This window comes from Mus caroli, unplaced genomic scaffold (assembly GCF_978045245.1).
Source record: "Mus caroli unplaced genomic scaffold, Mus_caroli_1 scaffold_1, whole genome shotgun sequence".
In the NCBI taxonomy this organism is placed as follows: Eukaryota; Metazoa; Chordata; class Mammalia; order Rodentia; family Muridae; genus Mus; species Mus caroli.
The window spans coordinates 54,798,433-54,821,127 of NW_028227256.1; the positions used below are offsets into that span (position 1 = coordinate 54,798,433).

General features: G+C 42.0%; 1 protein-coding gene across 8 annotated transcripts in view; it reads left to right on the forward strand.

Annotated features, from left to right (window-relative positions):
- Window positions 1-22,695, forward strand: part of Spats2l (spermatogenesis associated serine rich 2 like) — a 179,999-nt gene that overhangs the window by 115,467 nt on the left and 41,837 nt on the right. For all 8 annotated transcript variants that reach the window (XM_029481286.2, XM_029481241.2, XM_021157675.2 and 5 more), the window contains 2 exons: window positions 14,435-14,641; window positions 15,888-16,023. In XM_029481286.2, coding sequence (XP_029337146.1) covers window positions 14,435-14,641; window positions 15,888-16,023 — 343 coding nt within the window. The remainder of the gene's footprint in view (window positions 1-14,434; window positions 14,642-15,887; window positions 16,024-22,695) is intronic.

Consider the following 22,695-nt stretch of genomic DNA (forward strand, 5'->3'; position numbering starts at 1 on the left):
CAGCTGGGAACTTCTCAAACACCACCAAATGGATCAGCTAGAAGCGACCAATAAGTAAAGGTTTATTTAGGGGCGAGAAAGCACACAGTGAAGCAGAGGGGGCTTGGGAAACTGAAGCCCAGCTTCTCCTTGATGACTAGGGGTGTTTACATCTTTAAAAGGTCTTCCTTCCCTGATTTAGCTTTGGTCAGTTTGAAGAAGGCAGGATGGCTGATTGGCCCACCACTGTTGTGTAAAGGTGTCTTCATCTAGCCTTGAACTTGTTGGGCCAGTCCCTCATCAGAGGCTCTGCTGGCAGGAGAAAATCCTGCAAGACCTTTGTTTTTAGTCTCCAGGCATTGATCTCAGGTTAGGTGGAAGAGGAAGGAGCCAGTCATCTCTGAAGGTCACCATCCTTTTGTTTAGTTACACTCCTTCTCCCTTACAGCCCCTTCCCCTCTCCTCTGCCGATTAGGGTCCCTCAGTTCTAGTGCATATTAGGATCTCAGGTGACAAGGCAGTGCTAGTTTGAAGAGACACTTCAACCTAGGAAAAAGGAAAGACAAGTAATGACGAATGACAATGTTATTAAGTTCTTTCCTCGGACTAGATTATTTTTATCTCCTTTTGGGTATTGGAATGCAGGTTAATCATTTATGCTGCAGCTGTAAATTAACTTCATAATTCTACTTGTGTGTATATATTATATATACACATGTGTGTGCTGGTGTGTATGCTAATACAAAGGCCAGAGCATGTTGTAAGGGGTGTCTCCCACCCTATAACTCTCCACCTAATTTTTTGAGATAGAGCCTCTAACTACTTGAGATAGAGTCTCTCACTGTACCCCAAGGTGGGCTGACAGCAAACAAACCCCAGCTCTACCCTCCAGCCTCTGCCCACCATGCACAGGGGCTATCCACGTACACAGCCATGTTTAGCTTTTTCCATAGGATCTAGGGATTTAAACTCAGGCCCTCATGCCTGCACAGGAAGTACTCCTACCCACTAGGTTGTCTCACCAGCCCCAGAAGGCTACTTCTTAATGCACCTGTCTGTGTCTGAGTATGTTATTTCTTCTCTACTGGCCTGTCTCTTCTTCTGTAATTTTCTATAAGAAAGAATGCTGTTTTGTTTTTTGGTTTGTTGGGTTTTTTTCTAAATACTGCAATACAGAATGCCACAGACAGGATATTATAAACAATAGAAACTTCTTTGGCTCATGGTTCTAGAGGCTTGGAAAGCGAACGCTGGAAAGAGGAAATGAGAGTGTTGAGGGGGTTAGACTTAATCCACTGCTATAACAACTATAATCTAGCCATAAGAATGGCATCCTCATGACCCAGTAACACCATAAAGGCTGACTTCTCAACACCTAGTATTAGCAATTACATTTCTAGCACTTTCATGAACCCATTCAAACCATAGCGCTCAATGATAACATGGCCTACTACCCCATGGTTACAACAAATCCTAAAAATAATAAAAAAAAAATTATATGTGATGTAACCTGCCTAGAAACAGAATTCCAATAAAAATCTAAGCCCTCTTCAACTTGGTGAACCAGGAAAACTTATAAAGTGGCCAGACGTTCACACTTACAGTGAGTCAATCGGTACTTAAGATAGAAAAGACAATATCCAGCTGGATATTGTGGACAGTGTTTCTTTGTATTTAATATGTGGAGAGAGTATCAGTAAATAAATATATGTGTCTGTGAAATCTCTGAGAATACAACTGCTACAAATGTAGTCTGATGGGGTGCTGGGTACCAAAGCTAAGTTAGAAGACTTCTAGTGGAGCACCGAATGCCCTGTAGATTCTGAGGATACCTGTGGTCTAGGTTCTGCAGGAATCACTCTGATGTTCTCCTAGCAAAGGCTTGGGGCACACTGGTGAATTTCAGGCTTGGAACAGAGATACCACCTCTAGTGAGCAATTGAGATGCCATAGATAGGTGAGTGTGGAGAGATCTTGGGACACGGTGATGTAGGGGACAGAGAAGGTTGAAAAGCAGTGAAGAGAACTTTGCTCAGCACCCTCGCTCATTGTACTCTGTTGCTAGGATGGCAGTGTTATCCTGTGACAAGCCAAAGATGAGTAAGATAGTATCCCTGCCTAGGATTTTAGTCCAACAGACGAGACCAACCCACAAACAGGACCTCACGGTGGTTTGTACCAATATGGTGAGCAGGCACCAGGGCCCTAACACTTGTCACACTAGTAAGTCTTTAAATTGCTTGTCCCCACCCTAGTTTGCTTCCAGAAACCCATTGCCCAAGAACTCCACTTATATTGCTGCAGACAGATCATCCTTATTTGCTAGATGACACTTTTTCCAAACCAAACATTGACCGCAATAAAAATAGCCTAGTCATTTTGCATCCAAGTTCTCCAAGAATTTTTAATTCAGTTTTTTTGATTTATAGTCAGGACAGGAGAAAGAAATTAAATAATCGAATGGCAGATTCCCAACTTTCCTTGTTATTGCTTTCACATGAATTATTTTCAAAATCTGATTACTCAAGTTGCTATTTTGATATCAATCATAAACTAAAAGCATAGCCCATATATTTATCCACTTACTCATAAGTTTTGCCTCCATCCAAACACGGTTTCAGTAAATCTGTCAAGTAATTGGAGTAAATGCGCGACAGCAGCCCTTCAGCTCACTGTGGGTAGCCGAGGGTAACCCCCGTGACAGTTAAGCACCCACTGAAGCTGTGCTCTGAGCAAGAGGCCTTGGCAAACACTGGCATGAGACTCACTGTGAAAAATTGTTGGTTGTACCAAGTGTGATTCCTGTATCCTTCTGTTCCTGCGAGTTTAACCGGAAGGTATTATTTGGTTTTGTCACTGGCTCCTAACAAACCTTTATGCTCTATGTCATCTTTTCTAGTGAAGAATGAGTGGCGGGAAGTCATTAGGTGAGTTTGTCGAAGGAGGGGGGCCTACTCCATGAGCATCCCACATGCTGTGATCATACATTTTAAAACATGTTTGTAACTGGTTAGGTTTTTATCTCCCAAAGATAATAAAGGTCCATCGTGAAGTTGATGCCAAACTGTTAAATGACTAAAATGCTTGTTCAATCTATCAGAAATTCTAGGCCCACTGATAAACTAATCGCAGGAGGATGCCAGAACTTGTGTACTCTACACCTCATTTTTGAAAAAGGAAGGATGAGACAGACCCTTAAACTCTGTTTTCATGGGGAAACCAAGGCTCCTTGGATGGAGAGGTCAAGGAACTAACAGTCTCTTTACCTTCTCTAGTTGGCAAAACTTGACTCCCTGCGGCCCATCTACATTGCAGTGCAGAGTTCATGCTAAAGCCATGAGCTCTCTTAATTCCTAAAAATAAATTTTTAAAAATGTATAATTGAAAAATTAGAAAAAAGTAATAGTAACAAAGCCATATAATGATATTCTGTGCTTGAGTGGGTTCACAGCATGAGCCTGAAAGAACTCTTCAGGCTACTCGTGGCGGTACATTTATCAGGCTCTCCGGTAATGAAACTGGCTCGACAAAGCTTGCCTTGAACGCCCCGCCGGGCAGGAGGCTATGGACATGTGCAAGGCGTGTTTTATCTTTTTATAACACCTTGACATTCAGGATCTCACTTTTTAAAAAAGTCTTAAACAGAATCATTATGCTGGCGCGGGCAAAGTTAGTTTTAAGTTAAGATGTATGCAGGCGTCTGAGGGGTGTTAGTGTGACTTCCTACATGAAAAATCACCACGGAGAGCCCCGTCCTTCAGGCTGTAAATATAGCGCTGTCAGTTGGGCCGGTGCTGTGTGTCAGCACATAGCTTGGAATTCAGAGGGCGTTTAAGCCTGAATGTAGTTTGTTTTTTGTCTTTTGTTTTTTGTTTTTTTTTTTTCTATATTTTAGAACTTTTAATAACAGCTCAGATCCTTTACACAGTCCAATCAAAACCATCCTGTTTTCAAATCTTAAGTCAGGCAAAGAGGAGACAGAGGTTTATTCTTCACTAAGAGCAGCACTAAAGATAATAATTTTTACCCCCTAAGGCCTCCAATCTAAATGTCTAAACACCTTGGAGTCTGGTTTCATCCAAACCTTCCTGCTTCTCTGTTTCGGGAGACTCAGATTTCGAGCCTTATCTCTGTTTGGGCTAGAATAGGAAATCACATTCCTCTCTCTTTCTCCAGCTGGACACATGCCCATGGAGGAGGGGAGGAGAGGGATGGTGGCCACCAACAGCTTCCCTTGTATTGTATCTCTCATCCTGAAAGCTTTCTGGGAGTTCACATCTTCTTTTCCTGATTGTCACAAAGGAGGACTCCCTGCTGTGTTGGCTTCCACAACCCAGTCTACAGTCTGCCCCTATTCATATCTCTGCTGTCCTATACAATACAAACTCCGTGAGGGGCACAGAACTGCCTCCTCGCTCTAAATGTGGAATAAACCAAACAAGAAAGATGGGGGGGGGGCTTGTTATTTCATAATGTGGTTGTTTGTGCCCCTTTGTGCTTGCTGCAACTGCAAACACCCCAGCACTGTTTTGTGTTTCCAAGCAGATTTTTTTCCGTGTTACTATTGGCAGGAGCTCCAACGTGATCTCTCCTGCCTCTAAGTCCTGAGTTGGGCCAGAGGATTAGAAGAGATGAACAGGAAAGCTGCTAGCCTAGAACTTTCATAATGAAGCTAAGGCCGTGAAGTCAAATGACGTAATATATCAGGAGCAAGAAGACTTGGGGTGTCTAGCAGTGGAAATGTCTGGGTTCAAACCCCAGTCTTGTTCAGTTACTGGGTATGTGACCCTGGGAAAGTTATGTGTTCTGTGTCTCATCTTATTCCCCTGCACAACAGAAAAGTCTAACTGTTCCAAGGTTTGGATGAACAGTGAATGAGCTCTGTGATGTGCTTAGCACAACGTCCCTGACATAGAGACCAGCACCGTGGTGCTGCTTTAGTCCACGAGCACATATGTCTGAGCATCTGATGCATGCTGGGTGTTTTTATACTGGAGATGAGCCAGATGACCATGCTTTTGCTCCTGGGGAGTTTGTGTCCTTTGTTGGGTAGGGAAAATAGACGATAAGCCAGCATAAAACTAAGGCATGAGTATGATTGGAGATTCCAAAAGTCATGAAGGCTACCTACCTGAAGGCATGGTTGCTGTGTGGTGGCTTCCTGAGGCCATGCTATAATGTAAGCATCTGAAAAGCTGACGCTGCAGCCCAACTCCAGGTTCTTCATTGTCTCGTGCCAGGGTGTGGGGGTCTCAGCAGCCAATTCTTTTTTCTAATTTAAACTTAGTATGCAACTTAGAGAAGCCTTCTAATTACAGCCATAGGTTTTTGCTTTCTTTAAAAACTTAATGATATAATACTTTATAGAGAGCCAAGATCATGCACTTGCACATGAACACACATTTTGTTGTTACTTTAAAGCACGTAATCACCTTTTCGGTTCCTCTTTAATTATTATTTTATCACCTAAGTTCTTGGCTCATTTCCATGTAGGGGATGCATCAGCCTTAGCCCTGTTTGGGCAGCACTGTGGCGGAGTTGTGCAGCTAATTTCAGGAGAGGCCTTCAGTTATGGTATCATTGTCTCAAATCTCGGCTTTTGTTCTCAGGGTAGTAGAGAGCAGAAATGGACACAGCAGGCACTGGCTGTATTAATCTCTGGCCACAAGACACCTAATGCCCTCAGCTTCATTTCTTTCCTGAGCCCGTGAAACTAGGAGGCATCTCTCCCCTTCCTCACTGAGAAAAGACTTTGTACTCTGTCCAACAGAAACACATCGTATTGCTGTTCATCTCCAAATAGCCTGCCTCCAGAACTGCCACTCACACCTTGAAACGGTGACTTTGGCTACAGAATGACTAAGATAGCATGAACACAGAGAGAAGGAGGGCTTTCAGAAATAAAGGTTTTAAGGTTTTCTTAAAAGCAAAGCTTTCAATTACCCTGCCAAATGCAAAGAGAGTTGAACTTGCCTTGCAAGGAACTAAGACAGTGAAATGTGTTTGATTCCACATGTCTGTCTTCCACCTTTGACAGCTGGGTTCATTGTTACTATTATCTTTTAATACAGGTCTCCAGTCAGAACATCGCCCACTGTAATGGCCTCCAAGGCGCTCAGGGTTCATGGGAGTTGTGTGGAATAATGATGTCTTTGCACATCTGCTAAGGAAATTTTGAAAGGGCAGAACTGATATTACATCTGAATAATACGTGTGTTCTGGTCTCTGCTGCAAAGTCACTCTGTTACTCACCCTGCCCTGCAGATGTGGTGGGGTGGGGGAGCTGGAGCTTGCAAGACACTGTCCTGTAGGAGCTGCAGGATGAACTTTCCTATTACATCACTAGACTGCTACTCTGTGGTTTGGTAAAGAGCGCTGTCTCCATTGGGTCATGCCCACCTCACTCATCAACCTGTTTGTGCCAGCCTACAGCCCATCTCACTGAAGTCCCTGCCCCTTCTGTCCCCAGTGGCCACCATTACTGAGTCTAGCTGACTTCCATCCTTGTTTTATCTTTTTCCTTCAGCGATGTGTAACGTTGTTTACTGTTCTCTTTATTCACCATGTCTTTTTCATCTTGGCTTCTATGGCATGACCTTTTTATTTCCCCTGTGTCTTTAGTGCTTTGTCTCAGATTCTTTGAGGGTCATTCTTTACCTGGTTGTTGGATTGCTAAACCTCACCAAGGCTTGGCCTGCCCCAAGTCCTTCATCATGTAAAGAAATGGTCTCTCATTAGAGCATTTGGACCATGGCCTGGCTTTAGCTATGTCACGTGGCTTAGTCCAGTCTTCCTAGTCCATCCTCTTCTCTGAACATGGGGTTTATAATCCAAATTTTCACCTTGACATTCAATGGCATGCTCCCAACCAACTACTGATCTCCATTTTAAGCTTGGAGCTCTTTCTTGGAGTTCAGAATCCAGGCAAACCAGAAGTCTAGGAAACACTCAGGACAGCTCCCTCTCTCACCGGCTCTCCATCGTCAGCGAGACCTGCTGATTTTCAAGCCCAGGTATTCATAGCATTAATCTGCTCCTCACAGTCTCTACCGCTCCATTCCCACCCAACCCACCACCCAGCCTCTCTTCCACCACTCACGAAGCTCCTGCATCTCCTCATCCTCTCCAGATCCTTCTGCAAACTGTACTCTTCAAAACACAAGTTCCACCTCCTTCAATAGAGAGAACGTCTTTCTTGTTCTCAGATCTCAAGATCCATCATATTCTGGACGCTGTGTCCTGCTGTAGTCTTATTTTAAGTTGTTATCTTTTGATTTTTACCAATTACCATAGAGTTTGTGTTTCTGTATTTTAAATTAGTTTGTCCTAATTGAGGAAATCTGGAAAATTCCATTAAGTAAATCCTATCTCCCCAAAACAACCATGGTTAAATTTCATTTCAAAAATTATTTTAAGGCACAGATAATTAAAATAATTAAACAGCATGTGAATTTCTGTATTCTGCTTTTACTTAGTGTTGAAGTATGAGATTTCCATCATATCATTAAGTGTATGTTAAGTCTATTTTCCCCAGGCTGTCTCATCTCTTACTTATGAATATATCAGACAGTTAACACAAAGTTCTATTAGAGTCCAGACACATCCAATATTCAACATTTGCCTCTTACTTATCTGTTTTTCTTTAGTTTTTTATTTATTCCTTGGTAATTTCATACATGAGTACAATGTATTTAAAGACTGTTAAAGTAATTATGTGTATGTATGTGAGTCTGTGTCCAGGTAAATGTACACGAGTGTGGTTGCCCTCAGACCAGCAGAGGGGGTTGGATCCCCTGGAGCTGGAATTACAGGAGGTTGTAAGCCACCCAGTGTGGGTGCTGAGAACTGAACTCTGGTCCTCTGAAAGTGCCTGAGGCCTCTCCATCCCCAAAGACAATGAATTCAGAGCATACTTTCTCTTCCAGACTATAGTCCATTAGTTTCTCCCATAAGACCACCTACGTGTCCCCTCCGCCCAAATTTATGTCTTTTTTTTTTTAAACAACCTACTGAGACCAATTAGTGTTGCCTGTGAGTGTAAGTGGGCCACTGGATCATAAGCAGCTGACTCGGGCCATACCACTTAAGAAAACTGACTCTCCTCTCCTCAGGGGCCATCAGTTGCCAAGAGAGCCTCAGCCAGAGTGGACTCTCATCCATAGCTGCTGTGAGCTCCTGAGTGCCATGTCCTGTTATGTCCAGAAGGCGTGATCTCTAAGCAGCCGTCCCCAGCCTGTGACTCTTGACGTCTTTCCACCTCTTCTTCCACGGTGCTCCATGGAGCTGTGATATTACTGTCCCAGTCAGGGGTCAGTTCTCTCCGCTGTCACTTGTTCTCTTTCTATAAGCATTGATGAGGCTCACTATGAAAGGAAGCTTCTCTGATTCAGAGGCAGACCATCTTTATTAGCATATATTAATTATATGAACTCATGTTTTTATGGCATTTCAATGGTGGTTTTATTTTTATGACTCTTTTTAACTGTTTCTTAATGGTTCTCTCTCCATGTGGATTCCTTCAGTCTGTCTCTGATTTTAGGAACAACACTGTAGTGCTGAACTTCTATGGGAAACTGTGATTATTTTGAAGGCACTGTAATTATTGGGTTTAGAAAGGATGAGTGAGAGAGAGAGAGAGCCAGAGAGAGAGATTGAGCTTAAGTTCTTAATACATTTTTGTTCAGAAAGTTGTGTTAATGTCATTGTTTTTTAAAAACCAATTATTTCTTAAAGTAATTTGTAATTCACTTATTATAAATATTTAAGAACACTAAGATCAGATACCAAAGAACTATATTTGTGTATAGTTCTCAATTATATTATCGGTCATTATATAATGCAGTTGTATTTATTTAAGTGCTTTTAAGAGAGTGGTAACATGCTTTGAGCGACGCAGACATTAGAAACTTTAAACCTAATTTTATAACAATATTATGCTTTGTTTATCAACTTTTCCAGATAAAACTACTACAGCCATTAAGCACGATCGGATAAGGTGCTATATTGGAATATCATCTTTGGGGTAGACTCTGAAACCATTTTAATGGGTTAAAATAATTACTTTTGGGCTGTTATCTTTACTACATTCCTTAAGTTAGATTTAAACTACCTACTTACTATAGTCTTCATATGAAATCATCAAATAAAACAAAACCCTAAAAACTAGAGAAAAGAGGGTTTTGAAATTTTAAAATTTAATTACATACCTGGTTGTTCCTACATTGTGAAAAATCCTATAACACAAGCCCATGAGTCTGTACTGGCAGCAGTGGGTAAGTGGCTGCCCTCGTGTGCAGGTCATACTCATGAAGGAGCACAGTGAGTACTGAGAGGACACTGATAAACTGATACTACCACCTTATAATCCTCACCTCAGCCTCCAATTTTTAAAATTTTTATGCTTAGATAAACTCAGACTGGCAGATATGATCTAATAATACCAATAATTACATTAAATGTGAGTGGACTAAAAATTCAATTAAAAAGTGGATAGTGATGGAATGAATGAGAAAACACAGCTCCACGTGATTCTTTTGAAAGGTAAAGATAGAAGCAGACAAAAGTAGACTGCAGGAAAACCACACTATGCAGAAAACTAAGTACAGTCAACGGATATGGCAGCGTTAGCGCTGATTGCAATACAAGAAGCACTGACAACCATTTCATAGTAACACATAAGTCGGTGTATCAACAAGAGTTCACAATTCTAAACCGAATTACAGAGCTTCAAAATCTATGAAGCAGCATTGATAGAATTTTAAAAAGATACAAATCCATAATAATTGTAGATTTTAATATGATTTTCTTACTAATTGATGAGACAAATAGATTAAACATCAGTAAGAATATAAGTTTACTCAATACTATTGACTAACCTGATTCATAGAACCATTTACTCAGCATTTCAAGAACATCTGGCATTTTCAACAAAATAGAATAAATAGGACACAAAATAAACCTCTAAATATAATTCCAACACTATTATGAGGTATCCACCAGAGAAGACTACATAGACACAGGTTCGAGCCAATGCAAAGTCTTTATTAGGGGGTTGGGTGTTCAGGGCCTAAGTTCAGTCCTGAGCCTTTCTAGGGATGGGCATTTAAATACAAAAAACAAATCTTGGGTTGGCATACCTCAGTTAGCAAGAACAGTTAAGCCAGAAGCAGAACTACAGAAGCCAAAAAGCAAGGTTAGTACATTTAGGGAGTTTCTTTGGCCTCATTTTGGCAGGCGTTCCTGCCTATGTACATGCAGAGTTCCAAGGCCTCAGTGGTCCTTCCATTATGGCATGAGTTGTGCTAAGATCTGGGGGCCTTATTCTTTTATATGCTTTCTGTATTCTATTATGGTAACCAACATTTGGAAATTGAAAACAATTTAAATTTTACATACCAAGGCAAAAGAAGTCTAAAATTACTTAGGAATAAATATTCCTAAAATATTGATATTTAAGACCCCCAAAATAAAACAACATTAAGATAATTTTAAAGGCTCAAATAAATGATGTGATATATCATGTTTAAGGATCAGTGAATTCAATAATGATAATAGACCAGCTTTTTCTCAAATTGATTTATAGATTGAGTACAAATTCAACTAAAATTCTGCCAGATTTTTTTTATTGAAATACATAAGCTGATTCTTAGATTTATATTGGAATGCAAAAAGATCTGTGCCAAAATAATCTTTAAAATAAAATAGAACAAAGCTGGAAGACATACATTATCAAAGACTAAGTCTTCTTATCTAGATAAAGTAAGCAAGGAAAGACAAATACATCAGTGGATGCAACAGAGCCCAGACACCCAAGCACATAATCAGTTGATTTCCAACAGGGATGCCGAGGCAACTTAGGGGAAGAAGATCACCTCAGACCCACTAAGCTCTTTTGTTTTGATTTCAACATTTTCCATTTCACATATTAGAATTGAGCGCAGAGAGTTGTGCTTACTTTTATTCTATATAAAAGCCAGAGCTAGCGCACCAGGGAAAGTAAAGTTTACCCCATGTGAAGTGTCTGTTGAGTCTACTTAAATCAGATAGCTAAATGATTCTCGGTAAGTCACATACTATCTGTATTAAGATCTGCTAAGTATTTTCGGTTAGAAAGGGTTCTAGTAATTGCGAAATTCAAACCACAGAAGTTTCTGGGAGGTACTGTTAAGGTAAATACCTAGAAAAGAATTAAATAAAAATATGTATAGCTTTTATTGAAATCTAAACAAATTGGCTCTTTCCGGAGATAACATTTCTTTCCAAGATGTCACAAATATGGGTCAAGTCCTCAATGAATATTAAAGGCACAGAGACTAGGTACCTATCAGACTATGTACCCTATCGTTGGAATGGCCCTAGCTATGCAAAGCACTGAAGTAATGTTGGCTCACTGGTATACAGTTCCACTCACTCGTTCAGTGTTTGTTGTGTAGCAATACATAGCAAGCATGTGATGATAGGCAAGACGTGTTCCACTCTGTCACCTCTTTCACGTATACAAAGTGCAGCCAGCAATAGCTGCCCTCTTAAACGAGCAATGACCGAGCCCTGGAGACCACCCACCTCCATCTTACATCTTATATTAGTGTCAGCCAACAGAAATACAATGCAAGCACATATGGGATTTTATACTTTCTAATAGCCACATTAAAAAGCATAAGTTTGATTTCAGTCGGGTAATATATCTAAATCAGTGTATATAAAATATGATCATTTCAACATGTAATGAAAATTTATTTACTTTTTGTTATGCTGAAATAGGGCTCTTGCGTATTCCAGGCAAGTACTGTGCCACTTGGCTATACCTTCTGGTCTCAATATCCAAAGATCTTTTTATTTTTAAAGTATTATGCCAAGCCTAAAAAAAAAAAATCAGTGTATGTTTCATATAGCACTTCTTGCCTCAGTTCGAATAAGCCACATGTTAGCTAATCAGCAGCCACACGTGGGGAATGGTCACCTTCCTGACAATGTGCCATGTGTAAATCAATTCCAGGCAGCTCTAGGCTGTTGAACTTTAAAGCTGAACCCCAGTAAGGAGAAGTCATAGCATGTCTGATGCTAAAGGAGAATCAGCATGCCTGGGAAACGACTTTCATTATTGTGTTACTAGAAGCCCAGGACTTGTGGTCAAAATGAATGTCATTCTGTTATGGCTGTATAACTCCTGAGAATCCCAGAGTTTCATCATATTTAGAGACATATCTACTAGCCAGTGTGAAAATATATGCAAGTAGCCTTTGAGAATTGTAAATACTTCCAGTGTTCAATGATTCTTCCAATGATGATTTTTTTTTCAGAAGGCAAAAATATTGCTATTCAAATTTCTCAATAAATATTTGTGAGATGAGTAGTGGAATGAATCAGTAGCTCACACATTATTCTCTGACACGCAGACAAAATATTTTTAGCTCCCAGGTTAATGAGCTCATGTTTATATACATGCTTGTCTCCTGCTTAAAATTCATTTGTATCCTAACTGAATAATCTTCTGTTCTTCTACCTAAGGTCATTATTTCCATTAGGCTATCCATCCCCATATTTTCAAGGCTGCAACTAATTTACTATGCCATGCTGGATTTACAATTCTGAGTTTATAATCGCTCATCAAGACTGAATTTCACCTGTGATTTAGGAAGGGAATGAGTTGGAACCATTTTGGAGTTAGTCATTGTTTCAACACAGGTGTTTATAAATTCATCATCAGGTGGGTCTGCCATCTCCACGCCAGCACAGCCACCTGGGATGCAGAGCGCTGGGTCCACTGCTGGCTCAGAATCCTGGGAGAGGCTTCTCAGGCACTTGGTACCAAAGGAGAGTCATTTCACAAGTCAATCTGGCAACCACGGTCACCCATACAGTAAAGTTCCACATTAGTGTGCCTGATGATGAAACTACACATTATCATTTCAATCAGCTTCATTACGGGAAGAAATGTTATCTACAGTGTGTATTTTCGTGTTCACTGCCTTTTCGGGACACTTCATCGTATACTGTAATTTCCCTTTCACTAAAGTTTCTTTGTTCAGGAAAGCTCCTTGACATAATAGGTTATGAATGATAGATTCTACTAGAGTCAAATTATATTTATCATAAATGAGCTAATGTCTAAAATCAAATTGTCTAGGACCCAGACTGCATTCTCTCACACTTTCCCTTGGTCTCTGTAATGTTTGTGACAGTGTCGGGAAAGGTGTGCCCTGTTTCTTTCTTTTTCTTTCCTATGAAATCATTTTAAGTGTACTTTAACTCGATCACAGTTCCGCAGAAAGCTATTGAAGCAGACACAAGTACTGGATCTTGGAAAGTGAATCTGACTGAGTGTCTGCCCTCTAGGAGGTCGCCTCGGCAGCCAGGCAGTGGTGAGAGACAGGCACAGACGCCTGTGTTAAATGTAATCTATGAAGGCAACCAGGAGCAGAGAGAAGCAGCAGGGTGGGTGGATAACTGCCTGAGAAGGGAGGGCGAAGCTGGGCTTCACGGAGAAGCTTGCCCTCTGTATGCACATGAGCCACAGTCAGGTGGAAAGGTAAGAACATTCTCACGAGGCAGTCCAGGATGCAGGGAAGCTCAGAATGTGGGGTCTCCTAAACCAAAATGTATTCTTTCCACTAAACACAGCTCTCTCTACATGAACCTCGTCTTCAGACGCTCACAGGTCACCATTTCTTTTCCGTACTAGACTTCCCTGTGGTGAACTCTAAAGAGAGGTCCATTTTTCCTTTTCAGGCCCTTGGATGCCATTTAGTTTACACCAGCAATAACTACATAGGCACCCACCTTTCAATGATGCCAAGAGCAGCGTGCGGCTAATTTAGTGCTGCATCTATTAAAGCTCTAGAGAGAATCTGATGCTTGGGTTTTAAATATAGTTGAGATATTACCATGATGTTTCCTGATTTAATCCTTCCATAAATTAGATGAAATGATTATAGTACCTGTTGTTACTTCATTCTTGCCCCATCTCCAATCACTCTCCTGCCTTCATTAACTCAGAATGAAATACCACAAAGCATACATGGAGATGGGGGAGGGCTACATTTTATGGCTTCACTATGAACTCACATTGAAAGTTGCCCAAGGTTTTACTGGAATAGGAGGAAAAGAGGAGATGGGGGATCACACTCATCGCTTGCAAGTTGTTAGTAACATTGCTGGATAGTAACAAGTGAGGAAGTAGGGCTCAGAGATATTAAATAGCTTGTCCATATCTCTCTGCAGGCAGTTGCCAGAGCCCATACACAAACCCATGTCTTCTGACTCTAGATGCAAGGCCCTTTCTGGTGTCACCACAACTCTTCTGGGAATTTAATAAAGCAGTCCCTTCAGTGTTTTGTGGTGAAAGGCATTATTGCCAGCCTCAAAATAAAACCAGAAATAATCCTGCCATTCATGCTCCATCACTTTGCCATTAATGTTTTCTTTATCACAGCCATTATTTGGTGTTCTCTTACAGAAGGCGGCAGACTACTGCAGCAGAAAATGTCCTTAGATGGGAACCCCAGAGCGATTCATGGACCATCAGAGAGGTCAGATGGCCCACAGTGGTCAGCTGGGCAGCCTTGTAACCCAAGCAAGCCTAAGGCAAAAACATCTCCTGTTAAGTCCAATGCCCCTGCAGCTCATCTTGAAATAAAGCCAGATGAGCTGGCAAAGAAAAGAGGTAAAGTGGTTTCTTTTGCACAAATGATTCAACATATTCTCCACACACATAAAAATGTCAGGGTGGCAGAACTTTCTAGAAAAAAAAATACTGTTTAACAAAGAGAGTCATACGTGCAATTGAATTTCTTCTTTTTTCCCTGCAATTCACTTAGATGGAAAATGGAAGGCAGATGTAATCTTTCCCATGTCAAAGGTCTTGGAGTATCACAGGTGGAATCACTTCCCCTTCTCTGCCCCTCTGTGGATGAATGTGTGTTTGCCTACCTCAGTCACTTACAAAGCAACTATTGAAACAGGACAGAGTAGAGCCTCCCAGGCATATGAAATCCAGGCCTGTTCTGGTAAAGATGAATCTGTAGCCTGATAGACCTTCCTTGAAATATGGTCTTCCCTATGTGAACAAACATCTATATTAGAACTTTCAGGCAATCTAACACTGAACAGATTTTTCCATTTGACACACTAGATTTTTATTCTTCAAACCTTGGTGTCTTTGAATGCTAACTAGCCTTACAAATGAAAAGGCCAAACCACTTCTTTTCTGATTCCAAGACTAAATAATGCCCCTCTGATTCAGCCTCAGTTGTATTTGATTTCCTTGGCTTTGGCTTGACACACTCATTTTATTTTCTTGAGGGAGATTTCTTTCTTTTAAGAAACATGTTCTTGTTGAGATAAGGACAGTCTGTCTACTGTGCAGGCTCTCTGCCTTGTTGGGAGTTACAGGAGACCAGGAGAGATGGCTACCTTGAGAGCTGCTTTAATGCTGTGGCTGTAATTCCAGGCCTGGCTCAGGATGCTGGTCGGGAGCCAGTATACCTGGCACTCACAGCCCATCCTCTCTAGCCCATTGGTTCCTCGCTATGTCATTTTCCTGCTCCAAAATCTCTGCTGGCTTTGAACCAGGTGCAGTGGTGCTAACGGAGGGAGCCAGCAGCACAAATGGCCTTTGTATTGGAAGAGACTTCAGTTTTTGACAGAACATAATGAGCAGAGGCTCTTTCTGAAGAGCAAAAGGACAGGTGTGCCGTATGTGGCTCAGCCAGAGTCCCCACCCCCACCCCTGTGAAGATGCATCATTTGAGGGGGGTGGCGGTCCAAACAACCCATCCCCTCTTAACAGTGTTTCTCCACTAGAAAACAAAAGGTCTGTTTGGGGCGAGTTGCTTGCTTTGTTTTATTTATCTCATAAATAAAAGATAGAATGGTCATGCTAACATTTTTTTTCCTGGCGTTGATTTTAGGCCCAAATATTGAGAAATCGGTGAAGGATCTGCAGCGCTGCACTGTTTCTCTGACGAGATACCGCGTCATGATCAAGGAAGAAGTGGACAGTTCCGTGAAGAAGATCAAAGCAGCATTTGCTGAGCTACACAACTGGTGAGTGTTTTGACCCACAACTATAAATCCACAGTGTCTGGGCTCTCCCTACCGTCTGTAAGAAAGACATCAGATGGGAAAAGTTAGCTATTTAATACATAAACATCACACAGAGCAGTGGTCTCTCTCTCTCTCTCTCTCATTCTCTCTGGAATTTGTAAAGTTCTGCAGGCAGGAACATATATCTTGGGAGCAAAAAGACAAAGTATTTAAAGAAGAGCAACTCTCTGATAGTCCTCATAACTCCCTGAAAGTTGACGTTAGCCTCATAGCACATCAAGAACACAGAATAAAGCCTGAACGAAGGGGAGAAGAGGAACCTTAACCGGTACTGGCACCCATGAAAAGCCAGTAACATGAAAGCTAGCTTAAAAATACAAAGCATTGCCATCGTTATCATTCAATTTCCCTGGCAAACAGAAACATCCAGTGACTTAGTGAGAATGCTCTGTTCTTGACGTAAGCGGGGTGGCTGTGGTGGTTATGACAAAATGGCCCAAGGAAAGAAGGGTCTGTTTTGGCTCACAGAGGGTCCAGTCCGTCACAGCAGGGGCTTGGGACTACGGCAACAGAGCTCAAAGCAGCTGGCCACCTTGAGTTCATATTTGGAGAGCAGAGTCGATGAGGGGATGTGGGCCACTGCCCGGTTTGCCTTCTCTTTTTCACTCAGAGTGGATCCAGACCCCCAGCCCATGGGTCAGTGCCTGATGCTTGTCTCCTCAGCCATTCCAGGTCCCGACCTGTCAGCTTGACAGTGATGGGTGTTTGCGATCACAGGGGTACTCTCATTACTGTCCAGCTCACTGCCCTTCACGGTGTGTCAAGTACACCTGGTGTCCTTCTTCATACAAAGAAATAGTGTCTGACATGGATTAGGTGTGTCTCTGCCCTCCCTGTTGGTTTTAGTGAAAAACGTTTCTCTGAGCCCTGGATATTTTCTTATGTACAGAATTAAGATGAAATATTTATTATTATATAGTTACTATAATGGGAAAAAAATGTTCTGTGTGTCACTTAAGACTCTTTCAGTTCTGAATGAGAAACGCCATACTAAATGCAAAAGAGATTTTTCATAGCTAAAATATATAAATATTCCAAAATATTCACTAAGGCAAATCTCCTTCTAAGTCAAATTGTATTATCACATTATCAGGATCCGGTCTCTCACCTGCCTCCTACTTTCCTCCTCCGTCCCTCTCCTTCTTTTTCAGTGTCTCCTCAGTTTTGCTCATTTTATACTTCATACTTAGGCAGGCACTTCTGTGACAGCTGATGCCCTCTTCTTGACTTCTCATAAGCCTTAGTCCCCTGATGGCTAGGCAGTCGTTCCAGGGGGGAAAAAATTGCAAGGACTGATTTTCCTTGGCTCGGTGTGGTCACATGTAAATCTTTGTAACAAATACTATGGCAAGAAGAGCAGTCTTCCCGCTCTCTGTTAAAATTCAAATGCTTCCCACAGAGTGGACAGTGGGGTGAGTCCCAACTCAACCCCATAAGCTGAGACTTGAAGAGTCAGTTATCCAGGCCAAAATCTAGGTGCTCACTCCAAAAGCAACCACCCAACCAAGGTACCCAAGTTTGTGGCAATTGTCGCCGGATGACTCCTTGATGTTTCCTGACACTAGAATGTGACCGCATTTTCTGCATATTTTTCCATCCCCCGTCCTTGCTTTGACACGGGTGTGCTTTTTAACAGAAACTGTGCCGTTGTAAAAACTAAGGATTAAGCTTCACACTGACTTAATCTAAAATTCATGAATTTTAAGCCATCTGCTACATACAAGATCCCAAGGGTGCAAAAGACACCAGGTACTTGACAGGAAACTGCCTCCTTCAGTCACCACTCAGTCCCTTACAGGTCCTCTGAGGTGAGCGTGTGACCCCCTTACCTTCACCCAGACCTGGCCTCTCTGGGGCTTTCCTCCTGACCAGACTGTAGCTAAATCGTTCATAGTAACTAACTCCTCGGACACATGTGAGAACTTAAAGCAGGCAAAGATGTTATACTACTGAAGATGAGAAGTCTTAGTCATTTCTAGTTATGACTTTTCTAGTCTCTCCTTAAGTCAATTGTCCTGTTACTTGTAAGGATTTCCAAGAGATGCCTAGAGCCAGGGGCAGCACAGTTTACCTGGAAAGGACCAGCTATAAATCTGTTAAGCTTCGCAGGCATATGGTCACTCAGCTCTGCCTGTGTGCCTAAAAACAGCCTCAGGCAATGCATAAAGACACAGAAGCAAGAGTGGCTCTTGGCTGTCTGCTTTTGCCAGCCCTGCTCTCGAGGAGGGGTTGGGTCTCCCATTGGAAAGCCCTGTGCCCCATTCATCTGGGTGGCCTTGTAAAGTAAGCGCTTCCTCTGAGGGGTGGCCCCTCGTGATACCTTCCATCCAGTGACCCAAGCACTAGTTGACCAAGTGTAGCCGTGACCTCAAACCACCCCTCTTCCAGCTGCTAAACCTGCTTTTTATTTACTTAATGTTGAATGTTGGTAAACAGCACATGGGTCTCAAGGCATCTGAAATTTACAACAGGTTCTTTGAGCTTTTTACTCTTCATGAACGGTGAAAGTGTAGACAAGGAAAGCCAGAGCCCACGGACATTGTGCGCTATGTCTCTGCTGCCCACGGACGTTGAGTGTGATGTCTCTGCCTCACATCCCCCTTTTACTTGAACCTCGTGGGGGAAGATGAGTTCCGCATGAGCCTTACCAGGCTCAAAAGTTACCCACAAGACAAAAAGGGCACTTTTCTCCCAAACCAAGGAAGAAAGTGTGTGGTTCAACCCTTTGCTATATGTGGCAGCTACCAAGTAAACTCCAGCACTTCTTTTCTGACCAAACCCTTAATAAGGAGGATCTCACAATAATTGTGTGCTGATTTAAAAATAAAACCAACTTACCGTTTTAAACAGAACTGTTTATGTGCATTTCCACCAAGAGGAAAACTTTGCCTCTACTCCAAATAAACCTTCAGCCCAGCCATCGTGGTGATGAACTTAAACAAAGCTTTGCTCTTGTTTCCTAAAGTGTGGATCTTAGGAATTGCATCACTCATGAAAAATATCAGGCTACAAAAGACTTGTTTAAAAGAAGTTTGCCTACTGATGGTGAAACCACATACCATAGGCAATAGAGGGAGTTGTGTGCCTAGCACCATCAATGGCAAACCTTGGGCTCAACCACAGGAGGTTGTAGGTTTGGAACAGATGGGCCAGGTCCTCTGCTTTTCTGAAAACATTGCTCATTCTAAAGCAGTAATTAACTCACCCGACCCTCAGTGGCATGAGTCTGTGAATCCCACTCCTAAGTCTTCTCTCTGATCCTTACTGTGGATCACCCAGTTCTCCTAGCTCCCAAGTACTCTGAAGGGGGCATTGTGTGTCCTCTAGGAATAAATAGAACCTCTCATGTAAAACATTAAGAAAACATTCACTTTTCCACTTTCCACCACAGTGCCAACATAAGGGCATGAGTTCTGTTTGACTACATTCCACCAAAAATCTTGATGAGGTTCATGGGAAATGTGATTTTTAAGGAGCTAGGAGAAAATGGTTGCTGTACATCCTCCAGACTGAACTAAGAACACACCAGGGCCAAATGATCTGGGTTCTTATCCTTCCCAAGCAGGCTGTGAGGAATACTTGCTCAATGAAGTTACTGAAGAAAACCACTAAGTACCTAAAATATAGCACTGGTGTTTCACCAGGACATGGCCACATGTGACTAACTGGCATAGGTAGGGCATTATCATCTTCTCAGAAAGAATTAGGGATCTAAGCAAGTAACCAAGATGACACAATCCTCTCTCACTACATCTGAACAGAAGATAAACTTGGCAACAAGAACATAAAAAGTCACATCAGGAAACTAACGTGAAACAGCTGGCTTCTCTTCTGTACAATTGGCCTCCTACCACAGCTGGAAAATATTCACTCTTTGCAACCATAGCTGCCAGATTTAATTGCTTTATGTGCAGACTAGTCTAGCTCCTCATCACAGACCCAGTGTATGTGTGTCCAAGTTGATTATGAAGGCTTAAAATGAGCAATAAAACATGAAATTGAAAAAACATTGAGGAAGTATAATAATACTCAATATTTTTGCCATATGCTGGGAGAGAAAGTATCCCAAAATAGAGCTATAAAAATCCTGTTAGGTGCTATTGTCAATTTAACATCTAATTAAGAGCACTCTTAAGGAAGATGGAAGTTGGTCGGGAGCCAGCAAAGTAGTGTGTGTACTAGTCAGGGTGGGTGGGGGTGCTAATGAGGTTGTAGAGATTGAGGCATGGAAGGAGTAATCATTTTGAGCTGTTTTATTCTAACTAAAAAAGGGCAGTCAGAGCACATGTTTTGTAGCAAGCACTGGCCCCATGCCTTGCCTTTTGGTTTGGTTTGGTTTTCTGAAGCAGGGCTGTACTCATTACCTTTCTCATTGCTGTGGCCAAATAGCACAAGAAGCTGTTTCAGGAATGACTAGTTTGTTTTGCTTCACAGTTAAGAAGGGGTGCCTCCTGTCATAGTAGGAAAGGCACAGTGGGAAGACCTCAAAGCAGCTGGTGAGGTTACATGTGCAGTCAGGAAGCAAAGAGCTGACCTAAGTAGGTTAGGTTGTAAAGCTTAAGCCCTGCTCCCCAATGACCTACTTCCTCCCACAAAGCTCCACCTCCACAAATTTTCACAACCTCCCAAAATGGTGCCACCAGGGGAGAACCAAGTGTTCAGACTTGTGATCCTATGTAGACCTTTCATGTTCAAACCACAGCAGGGGCTGGGTCTAGCCCAGGCTAAACCTGGAGGTGAGACATGAGTCTCGGCCCTTGACTACTTCCCCTTCCTCTGTGACCTTCAATTCATTTCTTCCTCCTCCATATCTTTTCCTTCCTCGAAGCAGGGGACCCTTCCTGTGGCTCCCTTCTGGTCAGAGATCCATCCTCACTGTGGCACTCCACTTAAGCAGTTTCCATGGTGTCCTCAGATCCCTTTTCTTCTTTTTATTCATTGATGCTTCCTGGCCTCTCGTGGTGCATAACCTCCTCCTCATTGTGAAGATGTGTTCCACACTCAAAGTGACATCCTTGAACATGTCAAATGCTCTCTAGAGATTCTGTACCTGAATCAAAAGATGACTTCTTTCGTGAGATCCCCAACTTGAAAGACTAGCTATTTTAAGATAAACTTATCTTTTACCCGCACACCTGAAATCCTCCTTACCTGCTGCGGAAGCCTCACTGGTAGCTAAGCAAAGCCTTTCTGCATACACTATCACACACCACACACAAGCCAGATACCATCTCTTTGACATTTGAAATGCTACTTTCTACTCTGGGACCTGAGCTTGAGGAGGCCTCCTAACAGGAAGTAACTGGAGAGGTTTGTGTATTAGAATCACCTAGTAACAGTTGACCCCTTATTCCCAGTGTTGATCCTTGGATGCCCAGATAGCATAAAATTATCGAAGTGTACATTCTTTCAGCCACTTGAGGCTGAAGCCAAGCAAGACCATTTTCCTGCTTCAGGAGGTTCACTGTGCAGCGCAGTTCTCTTTTGGTTGGTGACCAACCCTCCCTGTCACCATGTGCACACACTCATCCTTTCTTGACACCTTTGCACGTTCTTCTGCAGTGCCTAGAAGTGCACACAATGCTGAGATTGAGAGTTTCCTGTGCTCTTTGGGTCTCTTTGTAAATAACTTAGTATCTACTGAGAAACAGTATTTATGAATTAATATTTGCTTCTATACCAAACTCTTGTGTATGGAAACTATAGTTTAAACACCCTTGGGGCTTCTTGGCCATCCCTTACAAAGGCATCACCCCAAACTTACTTCTGTGGTCCCAGGAGTCTATTTCATTTGGTTGGTCCATTGGTTGGTTGGTTGGATGGATGGATGGATGGATGGATGGAGGTGGTATTTTAATTGCAACTTGATTTTAAAGAACTTAAAATCCATCACACGCTGAAATTAGCAGACCCAAAGTCTGTACATCTCAGTGAATCTCTACACAGTCAGGCTAGCCATCCTGAAGAAGCTGTGGAACTTCACATTGTATTTTACACTCTCAGTTTTGATTGTATTTAAATACATTTATCCACCATGAGACAATCCCAACCGAGTTAGAACTAGAAACATGCTCAGCTCTCTACCGCTTTCATGACTCTGGTGTCGATTACCTCTCCACAGTCCTTCCTCCTCGTGTACTTTGCACACTTTAATGTTTCCCTTTCTTCTGTTATACTGGATTTACATGTTATACTGTACTCACATGTTATACCGAATCCACATGTTTTACTGAATCTACATGGTATACTGTACCCACATGTTATTCTGAACCCACATGTTAGACTGTACCCACATGTTAGACTGTACCCACATGCTATACTGTGCCCACATGTTATACTGTGCCCACGTGTCATACTGTACCCACATGTTATACTGAATCCACATGTTTACATATATACACACTTGTTTACATATATACAAATGTATTATGGCTGGTGTCTGAATGGAAGGAAGAATGCACAGTGTTTTTCTTTCTGAAATTCTGTGCTCTTGATTAATATTATATATTCTAAATCTAAAGCATCCAACATGGCTCCAGGAGTGAACCTGAGTGGAGCAGCAAGGAAGTGAAGAGACAGACACAGACAGATATACAAACAGAAAGCTGGGAT